A 19,762-nucleotide genomic window follows, 5' to 3' on the forward strand; every position below is an offset into this window, starting at 1 on the left:
GCGGTCCAAAGGATAACTGCGTCATGCTTATTGCAGACTCAGATGCTGCATACGAGAGGTTTCCGGATATTGTTGACCGACACAATTTGGATACAGCGAAAGTTTTGGCCACCTTCGGTGAAATACGTCTGGGGATGGCGATTCTTGATCGAGAAAAGGCGGATCATCGTCAGAAGATACAGCTACATCACGCCGGGAAGGTCTGTATCGATTTTGTTATATGAGCTGCATGCGTTAATAGTAGGTATAGTTTAAATACGCACAACAACAGTGTACGATAATTTGTATGTAACATATGTTTATCAAAATGAGATATAAGCGGGATGGGGTTGCGAAACAGATCCTTTACGAATGCTTGCTCTTAAAAGCTCGACACTACTACGCGAAATCAGTACATCCGACACACAATGTCCTTCCTTCTATTACAACGATACGCATCTATGTAGGCCTATTTGAGCATATTTATCAACATTGGTTGTCTTAAACTACAAGCTTTTGATTATGTGCCGACTACGAATCAGGATTTTTTTTTATTTTAAAGCCCCTCAACGCATAGTCGCAAGGACGTAGATATGTGATTCTTGGGTCCAAACTTGACGTCTGTGCTTTGCCTGACTGTCCATCTGTGTACACAAATCGAATTAAAAACACACAAAAATATCATTATAACAAATTGCCACATAATACGGCATGATGTGTGGTGGGATATTCGTCACTTCTGTGTGAAGCATTTGTTTTGACAAGCAAGGCTACAAATCACTAGGGCAACATTGTTTTCGATTGTTATTCTTAGTTTAACAAAAGGCGACAACGAATCGAAAGGTATTACAACGCTTTTATTGCCGCAAAATTCATGGCTACGAAACATTAATAATATACCATTTTAATAGTACAATTCTTTATTTGACAGACAGGGATGCGAATTGCGAGCGTTTTCTCTAGAGTTGTAAAGCGTGTTAGGGTTCAGCTTTTGTTATTGCCCTTTTTCCATTTGATGTATAATATCTCCGCTAAAACATACTTGGAAATTAATCCTCGGGGGTCACAATATTTGTAAAAAATACTTATTGAAATAGCAAACTGGATGTGCAGAATAATGTTAAGTATCGGTTGTGTAACATGTTCTAAATGGCCGTTACAAATTTGGCTCAAAATACTTAGCTGCTCCGAGGGTGGCATGTTAAATATTAAACTAACAAAGAAAAATAACTTCTCGTCTTTAGCAGCAATACATTGGTTTAATATTGGGTACGTACTTTGTATCATTGTATTGTTGTCCTATATAAACAGTGTTCAAATAATGACCATGGAGTTAAAACTGACCACGCCTTTCTGGACACATGGTTGTATGGGCTTAAATAGCAAACTTATCACACAATATCTTCTCTAAAACAGAAAGTAACAGGTTTTATATTTGTCATGTGACGTGGTCTCTATAGTGTTTTTTTACACAGATCATTTTGTCAAAGACAACCACGCCAAAGTGGTCACATGGTTTTAATATATCCCGGTGCTTTAAAACAAATATATTTCGTTTAGTTCGACGTTGCCCTCATGGTAATTGTTGATCCTGTTTTTACAGACGCGGCTAAAAATCACCAGCGACAGTGAGGAGGACGTGCGTATCACTTACAAAAAGATCATCGACGGACTCCCTTTCATTAATGAACGCTTTATTGGTATAAACCGCCATGTACCTCGCGTTTATAATTTGAATCATATCATGCGAAGATGGGTCTTATGTTATATACGGACAAGGTAGCTCCAGGACTGTCAGCACAATTGTGCAGTCTGAACATGAGTTACTATGTCTGCTTATGAGACCGCGAAACCTTGCGTGACTTTATAGCGGACTGGGTAGCTATTTACCAGACTGCGTGAATGCGCAGACGGGTCTTATGTTAAGTTCGTCGCATATGACATAATACCAGTTTTCGCATGTGAGGTAAGATTGATGTTAATATTGAACACAGGTTTGTTGTATGTGGACTGTAAAACCCCGGACGTGTTACTATAAAGAAAAGAAAAAAAAGTACTGTAAATTTTTACAAAAAGAGTTGAGGATTTTGACATATCTTGCGTTTCAATGTTAGGCGGCCCATCCACACGCAATATCATTGTCAATTTTATTTACTCAATAATATTGACAGAATATTTTTTGCCCTCTAAGCCGCCCATCCACACACAATATCATTGTCAAATTTATTGATTCAATTATATTGACAGAATTTTTTTTTTGCCCTTTAACCCTGTTTACTGTGCACGAAAATTTTGACGAGACAATTCATATTGATTAAAAAATATTGAAGGGTGCAAAGCACTTGTCAATAAATTTGACAATGCGTCAAAAAATATTTGAGATCTCTGATTTTCATCAATACATTGACGGTGTCTTCAATATCATCCATTTACTGTCAATTTTATTGTCAATCTTCATTATTGACAAAACAATTGACAATGATATTGTGTGTGGATGGGCCGCTTTAGCGTGTTATTGTCTTTCACGTGACATATCAATCAAAGCTTTATCGTATCCATGTCGCCATTACACACCACATGATGACATTCTAATAAATATTTTTGTTATTTAATCTTGTTACTTAATAAACTAAATTTTTTTGCATGTGAGCCATGTCTTAAAGGTTCAATTGTTTAGAAAGTAATAAAGTTTTGAATAAACGTTACAAACAAGCAAACTTTCCAGATCCGGAAGGAGTTAACCCGAATGCTGTGTATTTCGTTGAGCTGTAGGTTACACTACATTAAGAGTTTGGTTACATGAATATAACGTGCATTTTTACCGATTTCACAAGTGCAATTTACAAGTTATACTGGTAAATTATTTAAAACTGGATTCAAGATGTATTTCATTTCAATCCATTTTCTTATTTTTTTTATCTGATCCTTTCAAGAAAAGTGTTTGTGTGTGTGTGTGTAATAAATGCCATAGTTATATATTAACGTTTCTGTTATAGTTTCTTAATTTAAGTTCCACTTTTATTTTTTCAGGTTTCTTCAATAGTCTTTCTGCTTTCAACACAATCACGCAAAATGACAGAACGGTTCTTGCAAAAAGAGCGTATTACGATGTATGGATGGTAAGCTGATTAAAGACTTAATCGTAATTAATTTAAGTGTAAATGACACTCTAAAGTTTCCGAAACCCGTTTAAGCCGAAACAAGTAATATTTGTGAAAATGTATTTTCTCAGACACATATACTTTACGTATTTGCTTTTATATGACGAACATCACACAGGTTTTTTTTTAAACCTGGAAAATCTATAGACGATTCCAAAAAAACATTTGTTAATTTATAAATTTAATTTCTTTGAAAAGCAACAATTAGAAAACATTCGAAGTCCCTTTAAATACAAAGGATCGAACTTGATATATCATACCGATACCTTTTCCAGCTGAATCAGGCGGAGTACCTAGTGGACGGTGATAGCATGCTGTTCCTTTACACAGGGGAGGTGTACGGCACCGCCACCATGCGCAAGATCATCGACCAGACGACCATGGACACGCTGTTCCGGTTCGCCGACCAGTTCAATGCGATCGGTCTTACGGATCTCGAAATAGCTGCCCTGTGTGCCGTGCGACTCACTGTTGTCGGTAGGAATGTGTGAAGTTTATTATTATAACTTTGTTTGGCATAGCTCTCTATTTTCACATTTATCGATAGCCAATAGAATGTCGTAGATTGTCCCTGCTTCTGGATCTGAATCTGGCTGAGTAGATCGAATATACCTTTTCTTGCTTTTACTAGACGGAGTGGATTGCGCGAATTTACAATATTGTGTTTAAATACACTGTCGTTGAAAAATTCTATTTTTTAATAGTTTACATGGTCATCACCGAGTTTATTCCAGTCAAGCACAGTTATAACTAAGAACGAGTTTTTGCTTGAATCGTTTGGTAGCACTTGGCATTATTGTTCACAAGTTTGCACACTATGTTTTGGTTGATACAGTCCTCGTATTGTTTAGCCATATGGTACGTTTAGGTCTTACTGTATGTAGGTAGTGTTTAATCGAAATGACCGGTACATGCCCTTTCACCACCTTGGACACGAGAGTCAACCTGTTCGCGCGTTGTCTTCTTGGAGTAGCGGAAGGTCCAATTTGTGCAACATTTCTGTGACACAACCAGGCTGTCTGAAGCGATAGAGTTTGGTGATGACCTTACGGCTAATCGATGGACACGCACTAGGCTGCCAAAATCTGTTTGGTGGAAGGGGTTCCATACAATACTAGCATAATCTAGCTTTGAACGGCTACGTAGGCATTGAAGAACCGAAATAATTAAGTTATTACTGCAATCGGAACATTTTAAAGAAATTCTTTAAAAATTTAACTTCAACTCATTTTAAATATGAATGGGGAACCATTTTTAAGTCAGGCCTGTTTTGCTGATTGTGTTTACTGTTATTAAACTGATTGTGCATCGATAGGTGCATTCAATATTCAACCTAACGATTTACCTAAATTTATTTTACTGGTCCGGCAGTAAATGACATATACCCAACAGTGTGGTGTATAGTAAATGTTTAAGTGTTTTTGTTAGGGTACATGTTACTGATGACGAATTCAAATAATGCCGAGCTGAGATCTTTGGTGTTTTCGAGAAATCCCAGATGGCGTCTAAAATGGCCGCCGTTTTAAGCACTTTAACGTATATGGTTATAAATTCATGACTTTATCCATTATTTTGGGTCTTTTCAGCCATATATATAATTATTTTATGATTGTTAGTGTTTTGAAAGTGAATCAATCGAAATCAAAGTTCAGATTATACGCAAGAAGGCTGGCAATATGGTCGTTTATGCAAATAATTGCAGTTAATACTCCACCTCACTACATTGAATCGGAATGTCATGCTATAAAAACTGAAATAAGTGTTTTTCTAAATGACATTTTGTAAAGACCATTCAATATTATCCACTAAAATCCCTTAAATATATTATGTAACCTCTACATAGAGAGATCACAGACAAGGAAACTAAGAAACCATAATAGATATACAAAAGTACTGCATAATGCACAAGTGCGAACATCATATTCACATATTGGTTAAGCATAAATGATTTACACCCGTGTACTTTACATCGGGTAAGCATGAAGTACGCAAACAAATTAATTATACGTCTAAATTATGTTCCTAATTCATTTAATAACAGTTTACACAGGTTATATATATTTGATAAGTGAAACGTGTTTAAAGATTACATAATGTACATGTACTTGTGGGGTCAGGAAGAACCCTTATGACAAATAGTGGGTTGGAAGAGCCGATTGAGTCGAAATTTGCTGGAATCTCCAAACTCCAATATGGTTCATAGAAACAACTTGTATGAGATATAGCCATGACAAGTAGGGAACTATAGGTTCAACTCTTATACCTAAAACTCTCAAGAATTGTAGTTTGAGCCTACATGTTTGCAGCAGGATTGAAGAAGATCTAGGAGAACTGAGCAGAGACAATTAAGTGGACACTAATGGAAAGCACAAATAAGAAAAGCGGGGAAGGATTAATGTTGATGATAAGGATACAGTAAGTATTCGGAAAAAGTGGACATAATTTATCGATCAGTTGGATCCAAGCAAGCATCCACATAGTCCTGTGAACATTATGACTGGAACAATAGCACCAACTTCTGCTAATTAAGCAAAATGTATTGGTAAAACCAAAATGACTGAATTTGAAAACTGATGGCCGCACAATTTTTATGGGTCAATATCTAAACAGGTTGAAACTCAGATTGTGTCTAGACAGCGCATTACGGTTGCGGTAACCAAATTTTATGCCATCAATCTGATGTATTCAAGAGTGATGGCTTACAAGCTAGTTCTAGGGAAATTGTCAATACCCATATACGTAACCATGTATTCGCTCCAGACCTACTGCTAGGTTAACTGAATAGGGGTAACACCGAATAGGAAAACCTAAATAGATGCTAACTTAAATAAAAGAATGAGTGTCTAAGCGGCATATTAGAAGGCAGATCACATGTTCTGTAATAGATATATATGCTGTCCTGTATGTCATTCACTGGCCCATAGACGGAAAGATGCATGCCTGTATTTACAAATATAACACTTGTATAGGAAAAAATCTGAATAAATGTTATGCCTACAAAATGTTTGACTGATACATGGAGTTCACTTCTAAGAGTGTGGCGAGATCAGAAAGACAATCCAATGTCTCAAGGGTGTAAAAACTAACGGGTGACATGTCTTTACCACCACCACATAATGTTATACTAGGTGTTACTGAGAACATACAACTGCTGATTCCCCTGATTTGTTCACCTTTATGTACGGATAAAACATTTCACCTTATTGTACAATCAATCATATAAGTTGGTCGTTACAGGAGATCATAATACGCCCACTTAAATACATAAAAGTGTCAAAATCAGTCGGGCTGATTTAAAAACAATCAACGAAGCTGACGTTATTATGATAGGCAAAAGATTGATGTTATAGAAGCAGAACACACTGGACGTTCTGTGGAAGCTGATGACACAGGCGTTTTGGTTTTGTTTTTACATTACTATTTTGTCTATAAACTTTCATTATTGGTGATCATGATTTCATCAGTGAAAGAAAGAGAAGTAATAAACATTCGCAGAGATGCCCAAAAGAATAGAGATATCGTGACCGACTTGCTGTATGCTCGCACTATCTCTGGATGCAACACGTTGATTGGATATTTTGGTAAAGGTAAGAGAACATTTATTCAGATGCTGAACGTCGGCAACTCCATCAGACTGTAAGGCGACATGACAGCTTGTATCAAAGAAGTTCTGAAGGAAGCAAACAGATTGTCTCAGCATTCAATGGAAAGCCTGATAGAGTAGAAAATCTGTATTACAGGACACCCTCGTTTGGCAGACAGGGTAGGCAAGTCGAGTAAGGCTATGCCATCGCTAACAAGCTTGCCACCAACCACATAAACATTCTATTCAAATGTGAAACGTGTTCACATACAGGCGTGTATATGGAAACACGCATTAGATGCAGACCCCCACCCCTCTATCTGAATCAATGTGATTGACACCGTTACATTGAACTTTGTCAACCTGGACATTTTGACTAATGCAAAAGATAGTACATGGTAGTCGCGCTTAATTACATGAGCATCCAAGTGTTGATCATGGGCTATTGCATGTACACCCACATTTTATCATGTTTAAGCACATTGTGTGGAGCTTAAACAACTGTAATAGGTTTAAGGATGTCATGCCCGTTAGATAATTAACGTTGTCGATGAAAAAGGAAAAATGGACAATAATAGTGTATTGCGTTATGTAATTGTAGGTATTGAAGACAAACATGGGTACTGAACTAATATTTACATTAGAACATCACTTTATGCTAAACAATAACTCACAACATGAGCTAAACTAGTGTACATACTACTTTACAACCAGTTGTTTGAAAAATGTTACCTTATCATAACCTTGGTGAACAAATTTTGAATTTTACGCATTATGGTGTTAGCAATTAATACATTATGTGCTTTTTCTTATGCATTATTCTTATGAGACAATTTGGATATGATCTGTGTTTAGGAGCAATTTTTGAGCAGCCATAACGATTCTGGCACCCATTTTATACAACAAACGTTTACACTTCTTTATTCCTATTTAACATGTATAGCAATATCAAAATGTAATTGAAAAACATAAAATAATTTATATGTATATGTTTAAACAAATCAGACCTTAAATGGCCGCCATCTTGGACGCACTTTTGAATTTTGTGTAACCCCCAAGATACCAGCCCGGCATCATTTTGATTCTTCTTAGTAACATTTCTCCTAACAAAAACACTTCAAATATGTACTATACACCCTAAAGTCTAGTTAAGTGAAAAATGGCAAATTTTCTATCGGTATATACTTAACATCTATACATTTCTAAATTACCTTTTTAAGTCATTTCTTAGTTGCGACAATGTTAATGTGTTAAATGCCTGTAATCTCGCTTTGAATATGATCTTCTCAATAACTCGAACCCTTTTGCAGAATAAACGAAGCGGATATTTGCGTTTTTCTAGATTTAGCCAAGGAGCAGTATAGTTGATACATCTGTTTTGTGTATTCTATGTATGCATACACGTTTTGATAGGTAATTGTAAACTTAAAACCAGTCGCGTAGTCGGTGGAACCCAATAACGTACACAAGTTCATTTCAGTTTTGTTTGCGATTTATTTTGCTGTTTAATAAACCTTAATACAGCGTTTTCCAATGTCTGTAAAATATTCTGATCAACAAGATATCTGCGGCGACCTAACGGCCCCTCGACAACAGGTTATGACCTTTCTGCCCGGTTGTCTAACGGGTTGTCACTTCTCTACTGAAGTGAATATTCAAAGCTACATGACCATCTAACAGATGGCAGTATTCATTTTTTGGTTGCTAAATATAACTCCGCCCTCGCACGTGCTCATTGTTGATTGGCTGATTCGATACTTTGTAAATTTAATCACGTATAATGCATCGTCTTAGATTAATTTAGTGTGTTTTGATGTTGATTAGCGTATAATTCCAGAGGCAAGGAAATTGCCCTCTGGTAATAAATCATTTAGCTTCTATTATGTATACTAATTCTTTTAGCATCTGTTATGTATAACAGCCTTAATTAATAAGAATGTTTGTTTGACCTACAAGTCTGAAACGCAATAGCATATTCATAGTATGCATATTTGGACTCCGGTAACTGATCATTGTGGCATCTGTTACAACTCACATTGTTGGTCTTAAACGTAACAAAAAATGCGCATGCATATTTGCCTTTTCTGTTTGATGTTTTGCGAAATATTTTAACCAAAGTTATTTTTATTTATTTACACTTTTATATTCTTCCTCGTTAACATTTATTAATAATTTCCAAAATTCAAGTACTCCATTCTTATAAATATGGCTGTTATGCTTTAAGATTTTTTAAATAATTTTCTTAAATTCAATTGTTTTATCTATGCAATGAATTCCCAAATAATTTGGTTTAGTTATAACATGCTACCTCAAATATGCGTTAGGTACAAACCAATAAATGTATAGAGTTGACTGTTTTCCGAAGCATGTTGAATGTGTTAAGATCGCCTTTACACATAAGGGGCTAGTGTGTATTGAGAGCTAATGCATCTCGCTATGGACAGGTCACTCAATGGTTACACTATTGAGACAAGCATGTTGCTTGGGCAGATGTGTTTGCGCTTAAAGTGTGTGTAATTTTGTTGCATTTTGCAGTGCACAGCTGCATGACTCGAGTTGATACAATTGGATGCTTTTCTAGCGCAATTTTTTGCAAACTTGAATACCTCAGTAATTGGTTCAGATTTTGATTTAACAATTACGCATCCATTTGACTATATTTTCTGCAAGTACACTATAAAATCATTCATTCATGGCGATTGGACGCTTTTGCATATGTGGTAAGTGTGGTTTCATTTCTTTATGCACGTGAAATGGTGAAACACGATACAATTCTAATTATATTTCAATATCATCATTCTAGCTTGTTTCATGAAACAGAAAACATAAAATTAATTAAATAACCAATATGGCTGGTAGGAATATTCAGGAGCGCAACCGCGCCATTGGCATGATACAAGCTACCTTCCCCACATGTGAAAGCGTACGAACGTCTCGGAGGAATGATTTTATTGTTAGCTTGCACATAATATAGTCAAATAATCACATGTATACTCTCAAATCAAAATATGTACTGATTCTTGAGATATTTATGTTTGAAAAGCGTTGCGGTAGAAGAGTTATCAAGTAAAGTAAACGCGAAATATTTTCCAATTAAATGTCAATTTCATCATCCCAGGAGGGTTACTCAACCAGAAAACAGAGCATTATTTCAGAAAATAATATTGCTCGTATTCATATTCAGGAGCGCAACAGCTCAATTGGCATGTTGCGTTTTTCTTTTCAGATTGTTATTGTATTAAGCTGAACAATTTTGAGATTCAGTGATGTATTTAATTTGTCAAGTTTTATGTTTTAATGTTAATAAATTAAAATATACTAGAAGTATTAGGTATGTGTTAAATTAGTCTGAATCCGAGTTTCAACAAATCCGTTCAAAAATAAGGTAGTTATATTTATTTGAATACGTGTTGCGTTTGAATTCTCTAAGTGTATATAATAGTACATAGTGATGCTATTGTGATCATGCAGAATTTTCTTTTATTCTTAAACAATCAACCATACATAATATATACATGTATCATGTTGATACTATCTAGCTGGAGCCATCTAGTTTAGTATCTTCTAACAAAATACATACATCGATATATATATACTGGTATCACATACGCCCTTAGCTAATGTGTAATATAATTATTAATTACCTGTTGTACTGATTTGAATATTTGTTTTTAAACTCAAAAACCAGCCAGCATTACGGTCACTGATAGAACATGTTTGAGTGTTTTTATTTTAAGGGGACACAACTCTTGACGACCGCCCCACCGTGGATCGCGCCCGTCGCGATTTTGAAGACGCCCTCATACATGCGTTGAAGAGCGAGCATTCTGAATCAGCCAACCAGCTGCTTGACGACATAAACAGGCTACTTCCGCTACTCGAGGAAACGAACAGGGTTCAGCGAAATATAATTGCAAAGTTTCCCGTCAACTACGATAAAACAAATACTAATTAAAAAGTGTGCGCCATACTTACTTCGCATTTGATGTTAGTTATATGGTTATCATGAAAAAAAGTTGTCTGGGCTTTAATATTTGCAATACCTATAATACCTAAGTATCTATTGTGAGATTTATCAATATTTGTTATTATTAATCATTTTGACAAAGTAATTAAAATTAATCTAGTAAGTTATAAACACAATACTCAAAACATAATTATTTCAAGTTCAGAGATTAATGCTCGATTGGTCATTGTCAGCAGAAGTACTTCTTAAATGTACCAGAGGTACTCTTAAGTATACTTAAATGTACCCCTAGTACGGAAAATATACTTACACGTACCCAGCTAGTTTAGACCGTACCAGAGTTTTATTCCACCAAAAATACGATGTCGTAAAACGCGCCACAGAATTCGAAACAAAATTCTCTTTGAAAAAAACCTGCCTCAAAATGCTTTTTGAGTAAGAGTTTCGATAATATAGAGGCCATTTTACAGAAAATCGGCATACATTTATATGAACTTAATTCATTAAAAAAAATTAGCAGACATCGACCAATTTAGCGTTCGAATTCCCGGATACGTTTCACTCAATATTTTGTACCCGGAATACATTTAAGTATACTAAAGAGTGCCCGGGGTACATTTAAGTAGTACCCGAACCGACAATGACCAATGGAGTGTGAGTAAGATGACAATACTACCAATAATATAAATACTCAGCACCATGCATGATTTTCATTTACAAATAATAAATTGAATACTATTGCTATGTCAGTGTATGCATATTCGAGTTTGTTCACTTGTTGGTGCTGACGTCATTTACATTAGATTTTTTAGTCTTTTTTTAATTTCACTTGTTATTTCTATTTTAAAAATATAAGATTGTGCATATAACATAATCTGTTTGAAATACAGTTTACAGTTTGTTTTTCTATATTAAGTATGGTATATATATAGCTTATAGAAAGCCTATTGTCGGTGTGAGAAATCATGTGTTTTAATCGATCGCATACATTATTAGAAAGATAACAATAATATAGAAAAGGCATGGACAATGAAACAAAAATAACACAAACAAGAAAAACACACAAGAGTGCTAGTTGCATTAAGATTGGTGTACTTATGGTTTATTTATATTTACAGACTATTGTTGGTTTGATAGAGATATTATTTAATTGTTAACGATTCCATTCATCATTTGAATGTCAAAATAATGGATTAGGGTTACACAAGAAAATGAGGATAAGGATATAGAAAATATGAAAAAGTAATTAAACTGAGTGTGTGTTGCCTTATGGTAGGTGTACTATGAATTGAAAATACGCGCAGAACGTTTGTAATTTATTTAATTTATGTTATGCTGTAACTATCGTTTCCTCTAGACTGAGTTTTAATACTTATACAAAGCATTCGTTTGTGATGTTGCTTTTTCCGCTTTGAATTTATATAAAATACTTTGCAAATAATACTACGGAGTCATAGCGTGTTTATTACATGTACTTCAATTCTAACTTTTTGTAAATACAGATTTCAATGTCCATGCTAAACGTTTGAAGAGACATTCCCAAATACCATGTACACGAGGTTTTGTATTACATACTTAGTTTGTTGTCACTTGTTTAGCTTACTGGTTGGCTGAAGATGGCTTGTTGGTTAATGTCTGGAATATTTAGCGAGTTTTTGTGTCATGTATCAACTTGTTTGGAATCTTCACGTTTGGTTTAAATTGTAAATGAAACGCTAATTTGCAAACTTGTGTATTTTCTGTTGTTTTGTTAAGCATGTATACGTTGTGGAGTAATTAATATAGTTATGATTTATTTTATGTTTCCATCTAACCTGTATGCTTTTGACAATTTTAATGTATACTATTTAGTTTTCTTTAATTATTTATTAAAGATGATTTATTATACCTTGAAAACTGTACAATTCTCGCTTTTTAAGTCATATATGTAAGTCAACATTAGAATACCTCTTTAGGTCATGTTGTAAACAAAATTAGAATACCTCGTTGGGCCATGTTGTAATAAAGAAAATACGATCGTTTTTAGATATAAATAACTTGTTTCTATGTTGGCTATTTTTCCAAAGAGACACAGAGCCCTCCCAATAGAAGTTTTCCTAAGAACTCGGGATTTTATGGAATTTATCGAAGTTCTTTTTCACAATAACTTGATTTAGCATTACTTTTTAGCCATAATTACTTAGCATGGTGTACTATTTAAAATAATTAGGAATTTGTATTAAATATTAGTATGTGTACCAAAATTGCTTTTAATAATTTTAAGAATAAGTAACTTTCCAACATTGTTAAACAACGCTCTGCATAATATTGCATGATTCGCTTTCTGACCATTGTATCTTGTTTTTCGCCAACATAAATTTGAAATATACCGATTTTATTTTTGAAATTATATATTATGATGGGTTTGGTAAAACTATTCATGGATATGCAAGCTTGGGTTATGCAAGCATTAAAAAAAGTCATTTTGCAAATTAACGACAATTTCCAAGGCTTCCGTTTGTTCAAACAAGTTTAAAGCATAAGTTTTTCAGGAATACATGTATTCAGTGACAATATATCTACTGGTTCGTTGCAAAACTCTTTAACTAACGCTAAGGCATGATAAGAGCTTCAGATTAATAGTTTATGTTTGCAAAACTCATTTTGGCGTTGTTTAAATTGTGTTATGCTATTTTTCTACTTTGGATGAAGCTGTATATAATATTTAGTTAATGTTTAAAGTTTGAATAATTTCTTGAAGAAGCCGGCTTTCGCCAGTGTATCCTCCTTTGATGAAGAATGCTTATTTAAAAGAAAGCTTTGATTGTCTTGACAATGGATTTAAATCTATTTTCTAATATACGTGCAAAAGTAAAAATGCCCTCAGGTATCGATCAAAAGGCTGTTTTGTGTCGGTCTTTAGTTAGAACGCAATTATGCTTTGTATAATTTGCAATGTTATCTTTGTTAGTTTTCGTGTGTGAACAAGAACTGTACGTTATATTTATGTGCAAGTTTGTATCTAGTTAAAATGTTTTGGTATATGAAAATGCATGCGTTAAATTATATGAATGTTTTTGTATTACACCTGTATTGATATACACCCTTACATAATATAAATCTGAATTTTTCTGTATAACACGTGCATTTAATATAATATGGAAAAAATAAAAGCACATACAAATAAATACTAAATAACAATAATAATTTCCTCCAGAATTCATTTAACACCAGTGTACCTTCCTTTGATGAATTGGTTTGATTTGTTCTAATTATATGACTGAACAGAAAGGTTTGATTCGATTTGCAATGTGTGTTGTTGCTATTTTGTATTAAACATTTTAACATGAAACATGTCTCTAGTTTTCGATTAAATGGATGTGTTTTTCGGTCTTGTGTAAGACGGTAAAATTGATTAATCATTTGTTTTTGTAATTCTGTAAGGTTGTTTAAGTTTTAAAAAAAGGTTGTTAACAACATATTGCTTAATAAATGCTCACATATTGTGTAAAGTTCTGCATGGATGCCATCTGATCATGGGCTTTCCTAACGTTCATGTCTAGCAATGATCTTTGCATGTATTCTGGAATTATGTTATGTCATATGTTTTTATGCCATCGTTCAGTATTGCTTACATCGATATTGTCGTCCTTTTATAAAGATTTTTATGAACATTTGCAGGTTCGTTTTGATCTTTTATGACTGTACCATAACTAATTTACGGTTATTGTAAAAAAAATTGGCTTTGGCTAGATTTTATTGATTTGCATAGTTTTTTTTGTAACCTTAAACCCAAAGCCAATAAGCTCGAAGCAGTATTCCGTTTATATTATTCTCAATAACAGTTTTAAGTTCACCTTTTAGTAGCTTAGTTATTTGCATTGTTGCAAAATACAACTGTTAGCCGTAACAGTTGTACTAATTTTATATTTGTCAATGTTGTGATTTTCTTTCTGTTTCTCTATTTTTCTATTCATTTTTCTGTCAATTGATAAGTTAATGAAAATAATATATTTGGAAATGTCTATCAAATGTTTTACTAAAATCCGCATAATACGTATCGGTAACGTAAATATTTAACTTGGCAATAAGTTTTGGTTTATGTCTGATTTCAGTACTTTAAACATGCCCATTATAATTTTCTGATACTCTCAGATATCGAAATTAAACTCTGAGTATTTCTTGATAAAAAAAACCAATCCCTAGAGGGTAAGAACTAGCGCCGTTCAAGAAAATGTCTCCTTCCAATTGAATGCCACTAGTTTGTGCGGATGGATGTGCTGCGCGTTAGTATGTGCATGAGAGAGTGTGCGCGTTTTTCCTCATTTATTTTACCATGTATGACAGCAATTTCATTTTCATACATACCACATTGGCAATATAACATATAACATATATGGCAAACTCATATATTGCATTTAGATATACACAAATGTAAAACAATAAACAGTGCACTAATTCATAATAGTTCACACACACACGAAAATATTGTCAGAATAAATATTTATATGAGAGGCAAACACAAATTCATGCACTCGGGCTGACTTACACTCGTTGTCACACAAACACACGAATGCACACACACACGCGCGCGCAAAGTGTGTTTAAATGGTTCACTTAAACTATATAGCATTTGAAAAAGCATAAACAATTCAGAATAAAGTAGTTATTGATTCTGTAATGGTAAGTACTTTGTGGTTGACGTTTTTTAACATAAACTAACTCCAATTGTTAAGAGTATTTGCACCTATATAAAATGTAACATTTACTTAAAGAGAATTTCTGTATTGCCCCAGTCCATTTATATAAGTTCATTATCGGATTCTTAACGATGCAAAACTTTCTCCATGCGCACATTTTCAACAAGAAACTGCAACTCAGCACGTTACACCTTTATTTGATTTATGTTCTATGCGTTGAGTGCTCCTTCGAGACTCTCTACGACTATCTCTGGACGACTGTGCTTAGGACTTTTTCTATCAGCTGGATAACCATCTTGATAACAAACACCCTCAGCTCTTTACTAGCCATTGTTTACACACATTTCAGGTTACCAATTCCATACATGTTTATATTTCGCATTAAATTAAGAACTACACGTACAATAGTGGTTTTGATCAAACTTAGAAAAAAATAATATTTAAAACTAGTCTATATTGTGAAAATTATCGAAATTGTAGCCTGATAAAAAATACACACTGCTTCTTTATAAAGTATTGTATCAAAAATATTGTCAATTTATTGATTGACTCTAACCGAGTTGTTTTTAATGCATACACTTTTGTACTTGATGAGTAAACACTTATTATTCTAGTTTATGTTCATTGTTAAAATAAATGTGTTCACTTTTTGTTCAATAGTATTAAGTAATACGAATAATAACAAGAAAAACTGGTTGAATAAAAACTCTTGTATTCCAATCAGGGACATATGTAAGAACAATCTAAAAGTGCTACAATATTTTTGGCACATTTGAGACGCTATGCTAAGCACTAATCATCTCAATTATCGATAAAAAGCGATACAAACCTTTTATTATTTTTTTCCGATTATGAATATTGATTATGAAGACAAGACAAATATGTATTCAGTCTTGCACAGTGTACCGCGTCCAAACACTAAATATTTCACATACAATTATGTCAAAGATATAAATAAAGTAATAATATTAGCATAAGAAGAATCGCATACGGCTACGAAAAGGCTAGATAAATTACATGTTACACATAGACTATAACTTTTTGCAGTTAAGTGTTAACATTAGAAATATTATTTCTTAAAATCAGAGCTATTTGTACTAATTTGGCTGATTTAAAAAATCAACGTTATTCGTTGTATTCAGCAATTGATGAAATGTATTAACAGAGGGTCGAATAATATAACATTTCTTAAAGTAGTTTCGTCTAATATCAGTTAATAAAGGACATTTACAAAAATAAAACACGTCTTCAATATCTTATTCGTTACAACAAAGGCAATGACGTTTTTGTCGTGGTATATTTTGATTATCCATGTATGAACCAATATTTTTAACACGTTTCTTCGTGAGTTTTTTATGCAATCGTCTTTTTGCCAAATTGTGAATATATCACTTCAATAACAGTTTAAATTACTTTTAGTTACAAGAATGTGTATACTATTTATTAATATCTCGATCGTAAAAAAGTTAACACGATGCAAGCATAGTAAATAACATTATTATATATCTAAGACTTCATTGGCCCAATGAGTGAATCCACTGTTCACCCCATACGTGTTACCCTAAATCGTCCGAAAAATAATGCTGAAGCACTGCTGGCCGAAGTGCAGGCTGGATTCAGAGCTGGAAAGAGCACAGTAAATCTTCTTGAAGAACAACGTGAGATCTTCTACATCTTCTTCAACTTTAAGAAGACTTTCGACCGCGTGTGGCATGATGACCTATGTCGGATAATGAGAGGATTCAAGATTGACGAGTGGCTGGTGAAAGTCATCCAAGAACTCTGTGGAAACGTCAGCAGCTCAGTACTTCTTTATGGACAGGGGTATGAAATCTTCAGGACCTCAGTGAGCGTCGATTCGGAATGCATGTTCTCTCCCGTCTTGTTCAGTCTGTAAATTTGGAAGATAATTCAGATGATACTCCAATACAAATAAGTGGCAGACCCAACTCCAGCTTTAAATTCGCTAACGATAGTGACCTAATCAGGAGTGATATCAAAGACCTCAGAAATATACTCTATGAAAGAGCAGGCGTATACAGGAAGGAGAAGTCAAAGATCATGGAGAAAAGCACGAACAACACCGGAGTAGACATCAACATCAACGGCGTGAAGCTACAAGAAGTGACTAGCTTGAAGTTCTAGGGAGCAACCCTGTCCACGGATGGTACTAGTACCGGTGAGGTACGACTAAAAATTGCCATGGCTACCGGAGCGGTGGCCAGACTAAGCAGATTGTTGTTAAGCGGCTCTTTCAGCTCTTTAGCAAGGACGGTTCAAAGCCCGCGCTGAAAAAGGAGGAGGGTTGGGCCAAGGGCTTGCTACCCTATCCTGTTGAAACCTTATTGCTACAGAAACGCCAAACAAAATAACAGCAGACATCACGTACCTGTAAAAAGGTGGCCCTTCAGCTGGTGGATGTCTGACGCCGGACGGTGAAAGCCAGTGTCAAATGGAAGCAATCAGGCCGCAGACCATCATCTCCACCAGGACCACAACCACCCTCGGTACATGGAATGTCTGAACTATGTACGAGACTGGGAAGACAGTACAAGTGGCCGCAGGGATGAGGGAGTTAAACCTCACCATCCTAGGGATCATTGATTGAAGATAGTCTGGCTCTGGACAGAAGCGACTGACTTCGGGTGAGTTACTGTTGTTCTCGTGGCATGTGCAGGAGGATGCCGCACAAACCCAGGGAGTAGCCCTGTTGCTTTCCAAGTCAGCACAGAGATCGCTCATCGGGCGAGAGGCGCACGGACAACAGATCATGACTGCCTCTTTCATAACATAGAAGAAGAGGATCCAGTGCTACGCCTCGACGAACGACAGTGAAGAGAACAAGAAGGACAACTTTAACAATAAAATGTCAACCATCATATAAGACAGACCAAAGAGAAAGGTGACTTCAATGCCAAGATTGGCAGTGACAACCGAGAATATTAGGAGATCATGGAAAGCAAGTTTTAAGTGAGATGAACGACATTGCGGAGAGACTATTCGACTTGTACGCCACAAGTAAACTGGCCATCGGAGGAAGTGTTTTCCATCACAGAAGGATACACAAAGCAACTTTGGTGTCACCAAACCTGTCAACGAAGATCATATCAACCACCTGTGCATCGCAATTAAGTTTCGTCGCCTTTTTACGGATTTACGTGCCAAGCGACGAGCAGACGTGGCTTCGGACTGTCATCTCCTTGTCGCCCGATAGAAACTTTAGCTGAAGAAGAGTTGGACAGGGGTCCCAGCCAAAACCAACGTTACAACACTGCTACACTGAAAGACACATGGAAACAAGAAGTGTTTAAAGTCAGTCTCCAACAAGTTCCAGGTCCTACAGGAGCTTCTTGAAGAAGAGACGATAGAGCAAAAGTGGAAGAGAGTGACAGTAGCAATGACTTCAGCATGCCAAAAGAACTGGGCTCAAAGTCTTACACTCACAAAGAGTGGCTATCAGCAGAGACGCTTCAGAAAGTTGAAGAAAGAGCAAAAACGAAGGCAAGTGTCAACAACAGCAGAACACGAGCCGCAAAAGTGAAAGCACAAGCAAAGTACATCGCAGCAAATAGGAGCGTCAAGCGAAGTATTAACACAGACAAAAGGAACTACCTAGAAACGCTTGCAACAGAGGCGGAAGAGGCAGCCTATCAGAACAGAACTAAAGATATGTACTCCATAACCAAAATATTATCAGGAAAGTTTGCCAAGCCATAGAGGGAACCAAAATGGAGGGGCAATAACATATGACGAAGGACAGAAGAAGAGGTGAATTAAGCAATTATAGGACCTACTCAACAGGCCAGCTCCAGCGAACCCACCGGAAATTCCGCCAGCGACAAGCGATCTGCAAATCAAGTGCTGCACTCCCATGAAGAAAAGATCATCAGCGCCATCAAACAATTGAAGAACGGCAAATCTGCAGGACCTGATAGCATACACGCAGAAGCGCTTAAGGCTGCCGTTGAGACCAGTGTGGATTTTTAAACACCCTGTTCTTCAGCAAGATATGGGAAGAAGAAGAAATTTCAACAAAGTGCAAAGAGGGTAAACTCTTCAAGCTCCCCAACTACCGAGGAATCACGTTGTTGTCTATCCCAGGAAAGGTGTTTAATCGCATCCTTCTGAACCGAATGAAAGACGCAGTAGGCCCGCATCTCTGTTACCAACAAGCCGGCTTTCAAAAGGAGAGATCGTGCATGGATCAGATCGCAAACCCTGCGCATCATTCTGGAACAATCCCTGGAGTGTATGTCAACTTCATCAACATATAAACCGGCATTCGACAGCGTTGACCGGAAGTCCCTCTGGAAACTTCTGAGACTATTCGGAGTGCCAGGAACATCATCAGGAAGTCTAATATGGGAAGACCTGCAGAATCGTTCATGGCAGA

At 35.6% G+C, this 19,762-nt stretch overlaps 1 protein-coding gene across 1 annotated transcript; it reads left to right on the plus strand.

Moving 5' to 3' along the window:
- The first annotated feature begins 1,731 nt into the window (after positions 1 to 1,731).
- LOC127878530 (uncharacterized) lies at positions 1,732 to 10,678 on the plus strand. The gene is made up of 3 exons (XM_052425062.1): positions 1,732 to 1,758; positions 3,416 to 3,617; positions 10,461 to 10,678. Exons 1-3 carry the CDS (start codon positions 1,732 to 1,734, stop codon positions 10,676 to 10,678), a joined length of 447 nt encoding a protein of 148 aa, XP_052281022.1.
- Positions 10,679 to 19,762: the final 9,084 nt, after the last annotated feature.

The sequence above is a fragment of the Dreissena polymorpha genome, chromosome 4, assembly GCF_020536995.1.
Source record: "Dreissena polymorpha isolate Duluth1 chromosome 4, UMN_Dpol_1.0, whole genome shotgun sequence".
Classification (NCBI taxonomy): Eukaryota; Metazoa; Mollusca; class Bivalvia; order Myida; family Dreissenidae; genus Dreissena; species Dreissena polymorpha.

Coding starts and splice junctions, on each gene's coding strand:
- LOC127878530 (XM_052425062.1), top strand. CDS start 1,732: ATGGGTCTTATGTTATATACGGACAAG. Junction 1,759..3,415: donor TTATGTTATATACGGACAAG/GTAGCTCCAGGA, acceptor TACCTTTTCCAG/CTGAATCAGGCGGAGTACCT. Junction 3,618..10,460: donor CGTGCGACTCACTGTTGTCG/GTAGGAATGTGT, acceptor TTTTATTTTAAG/GGGACACAACTCTTGACGAC.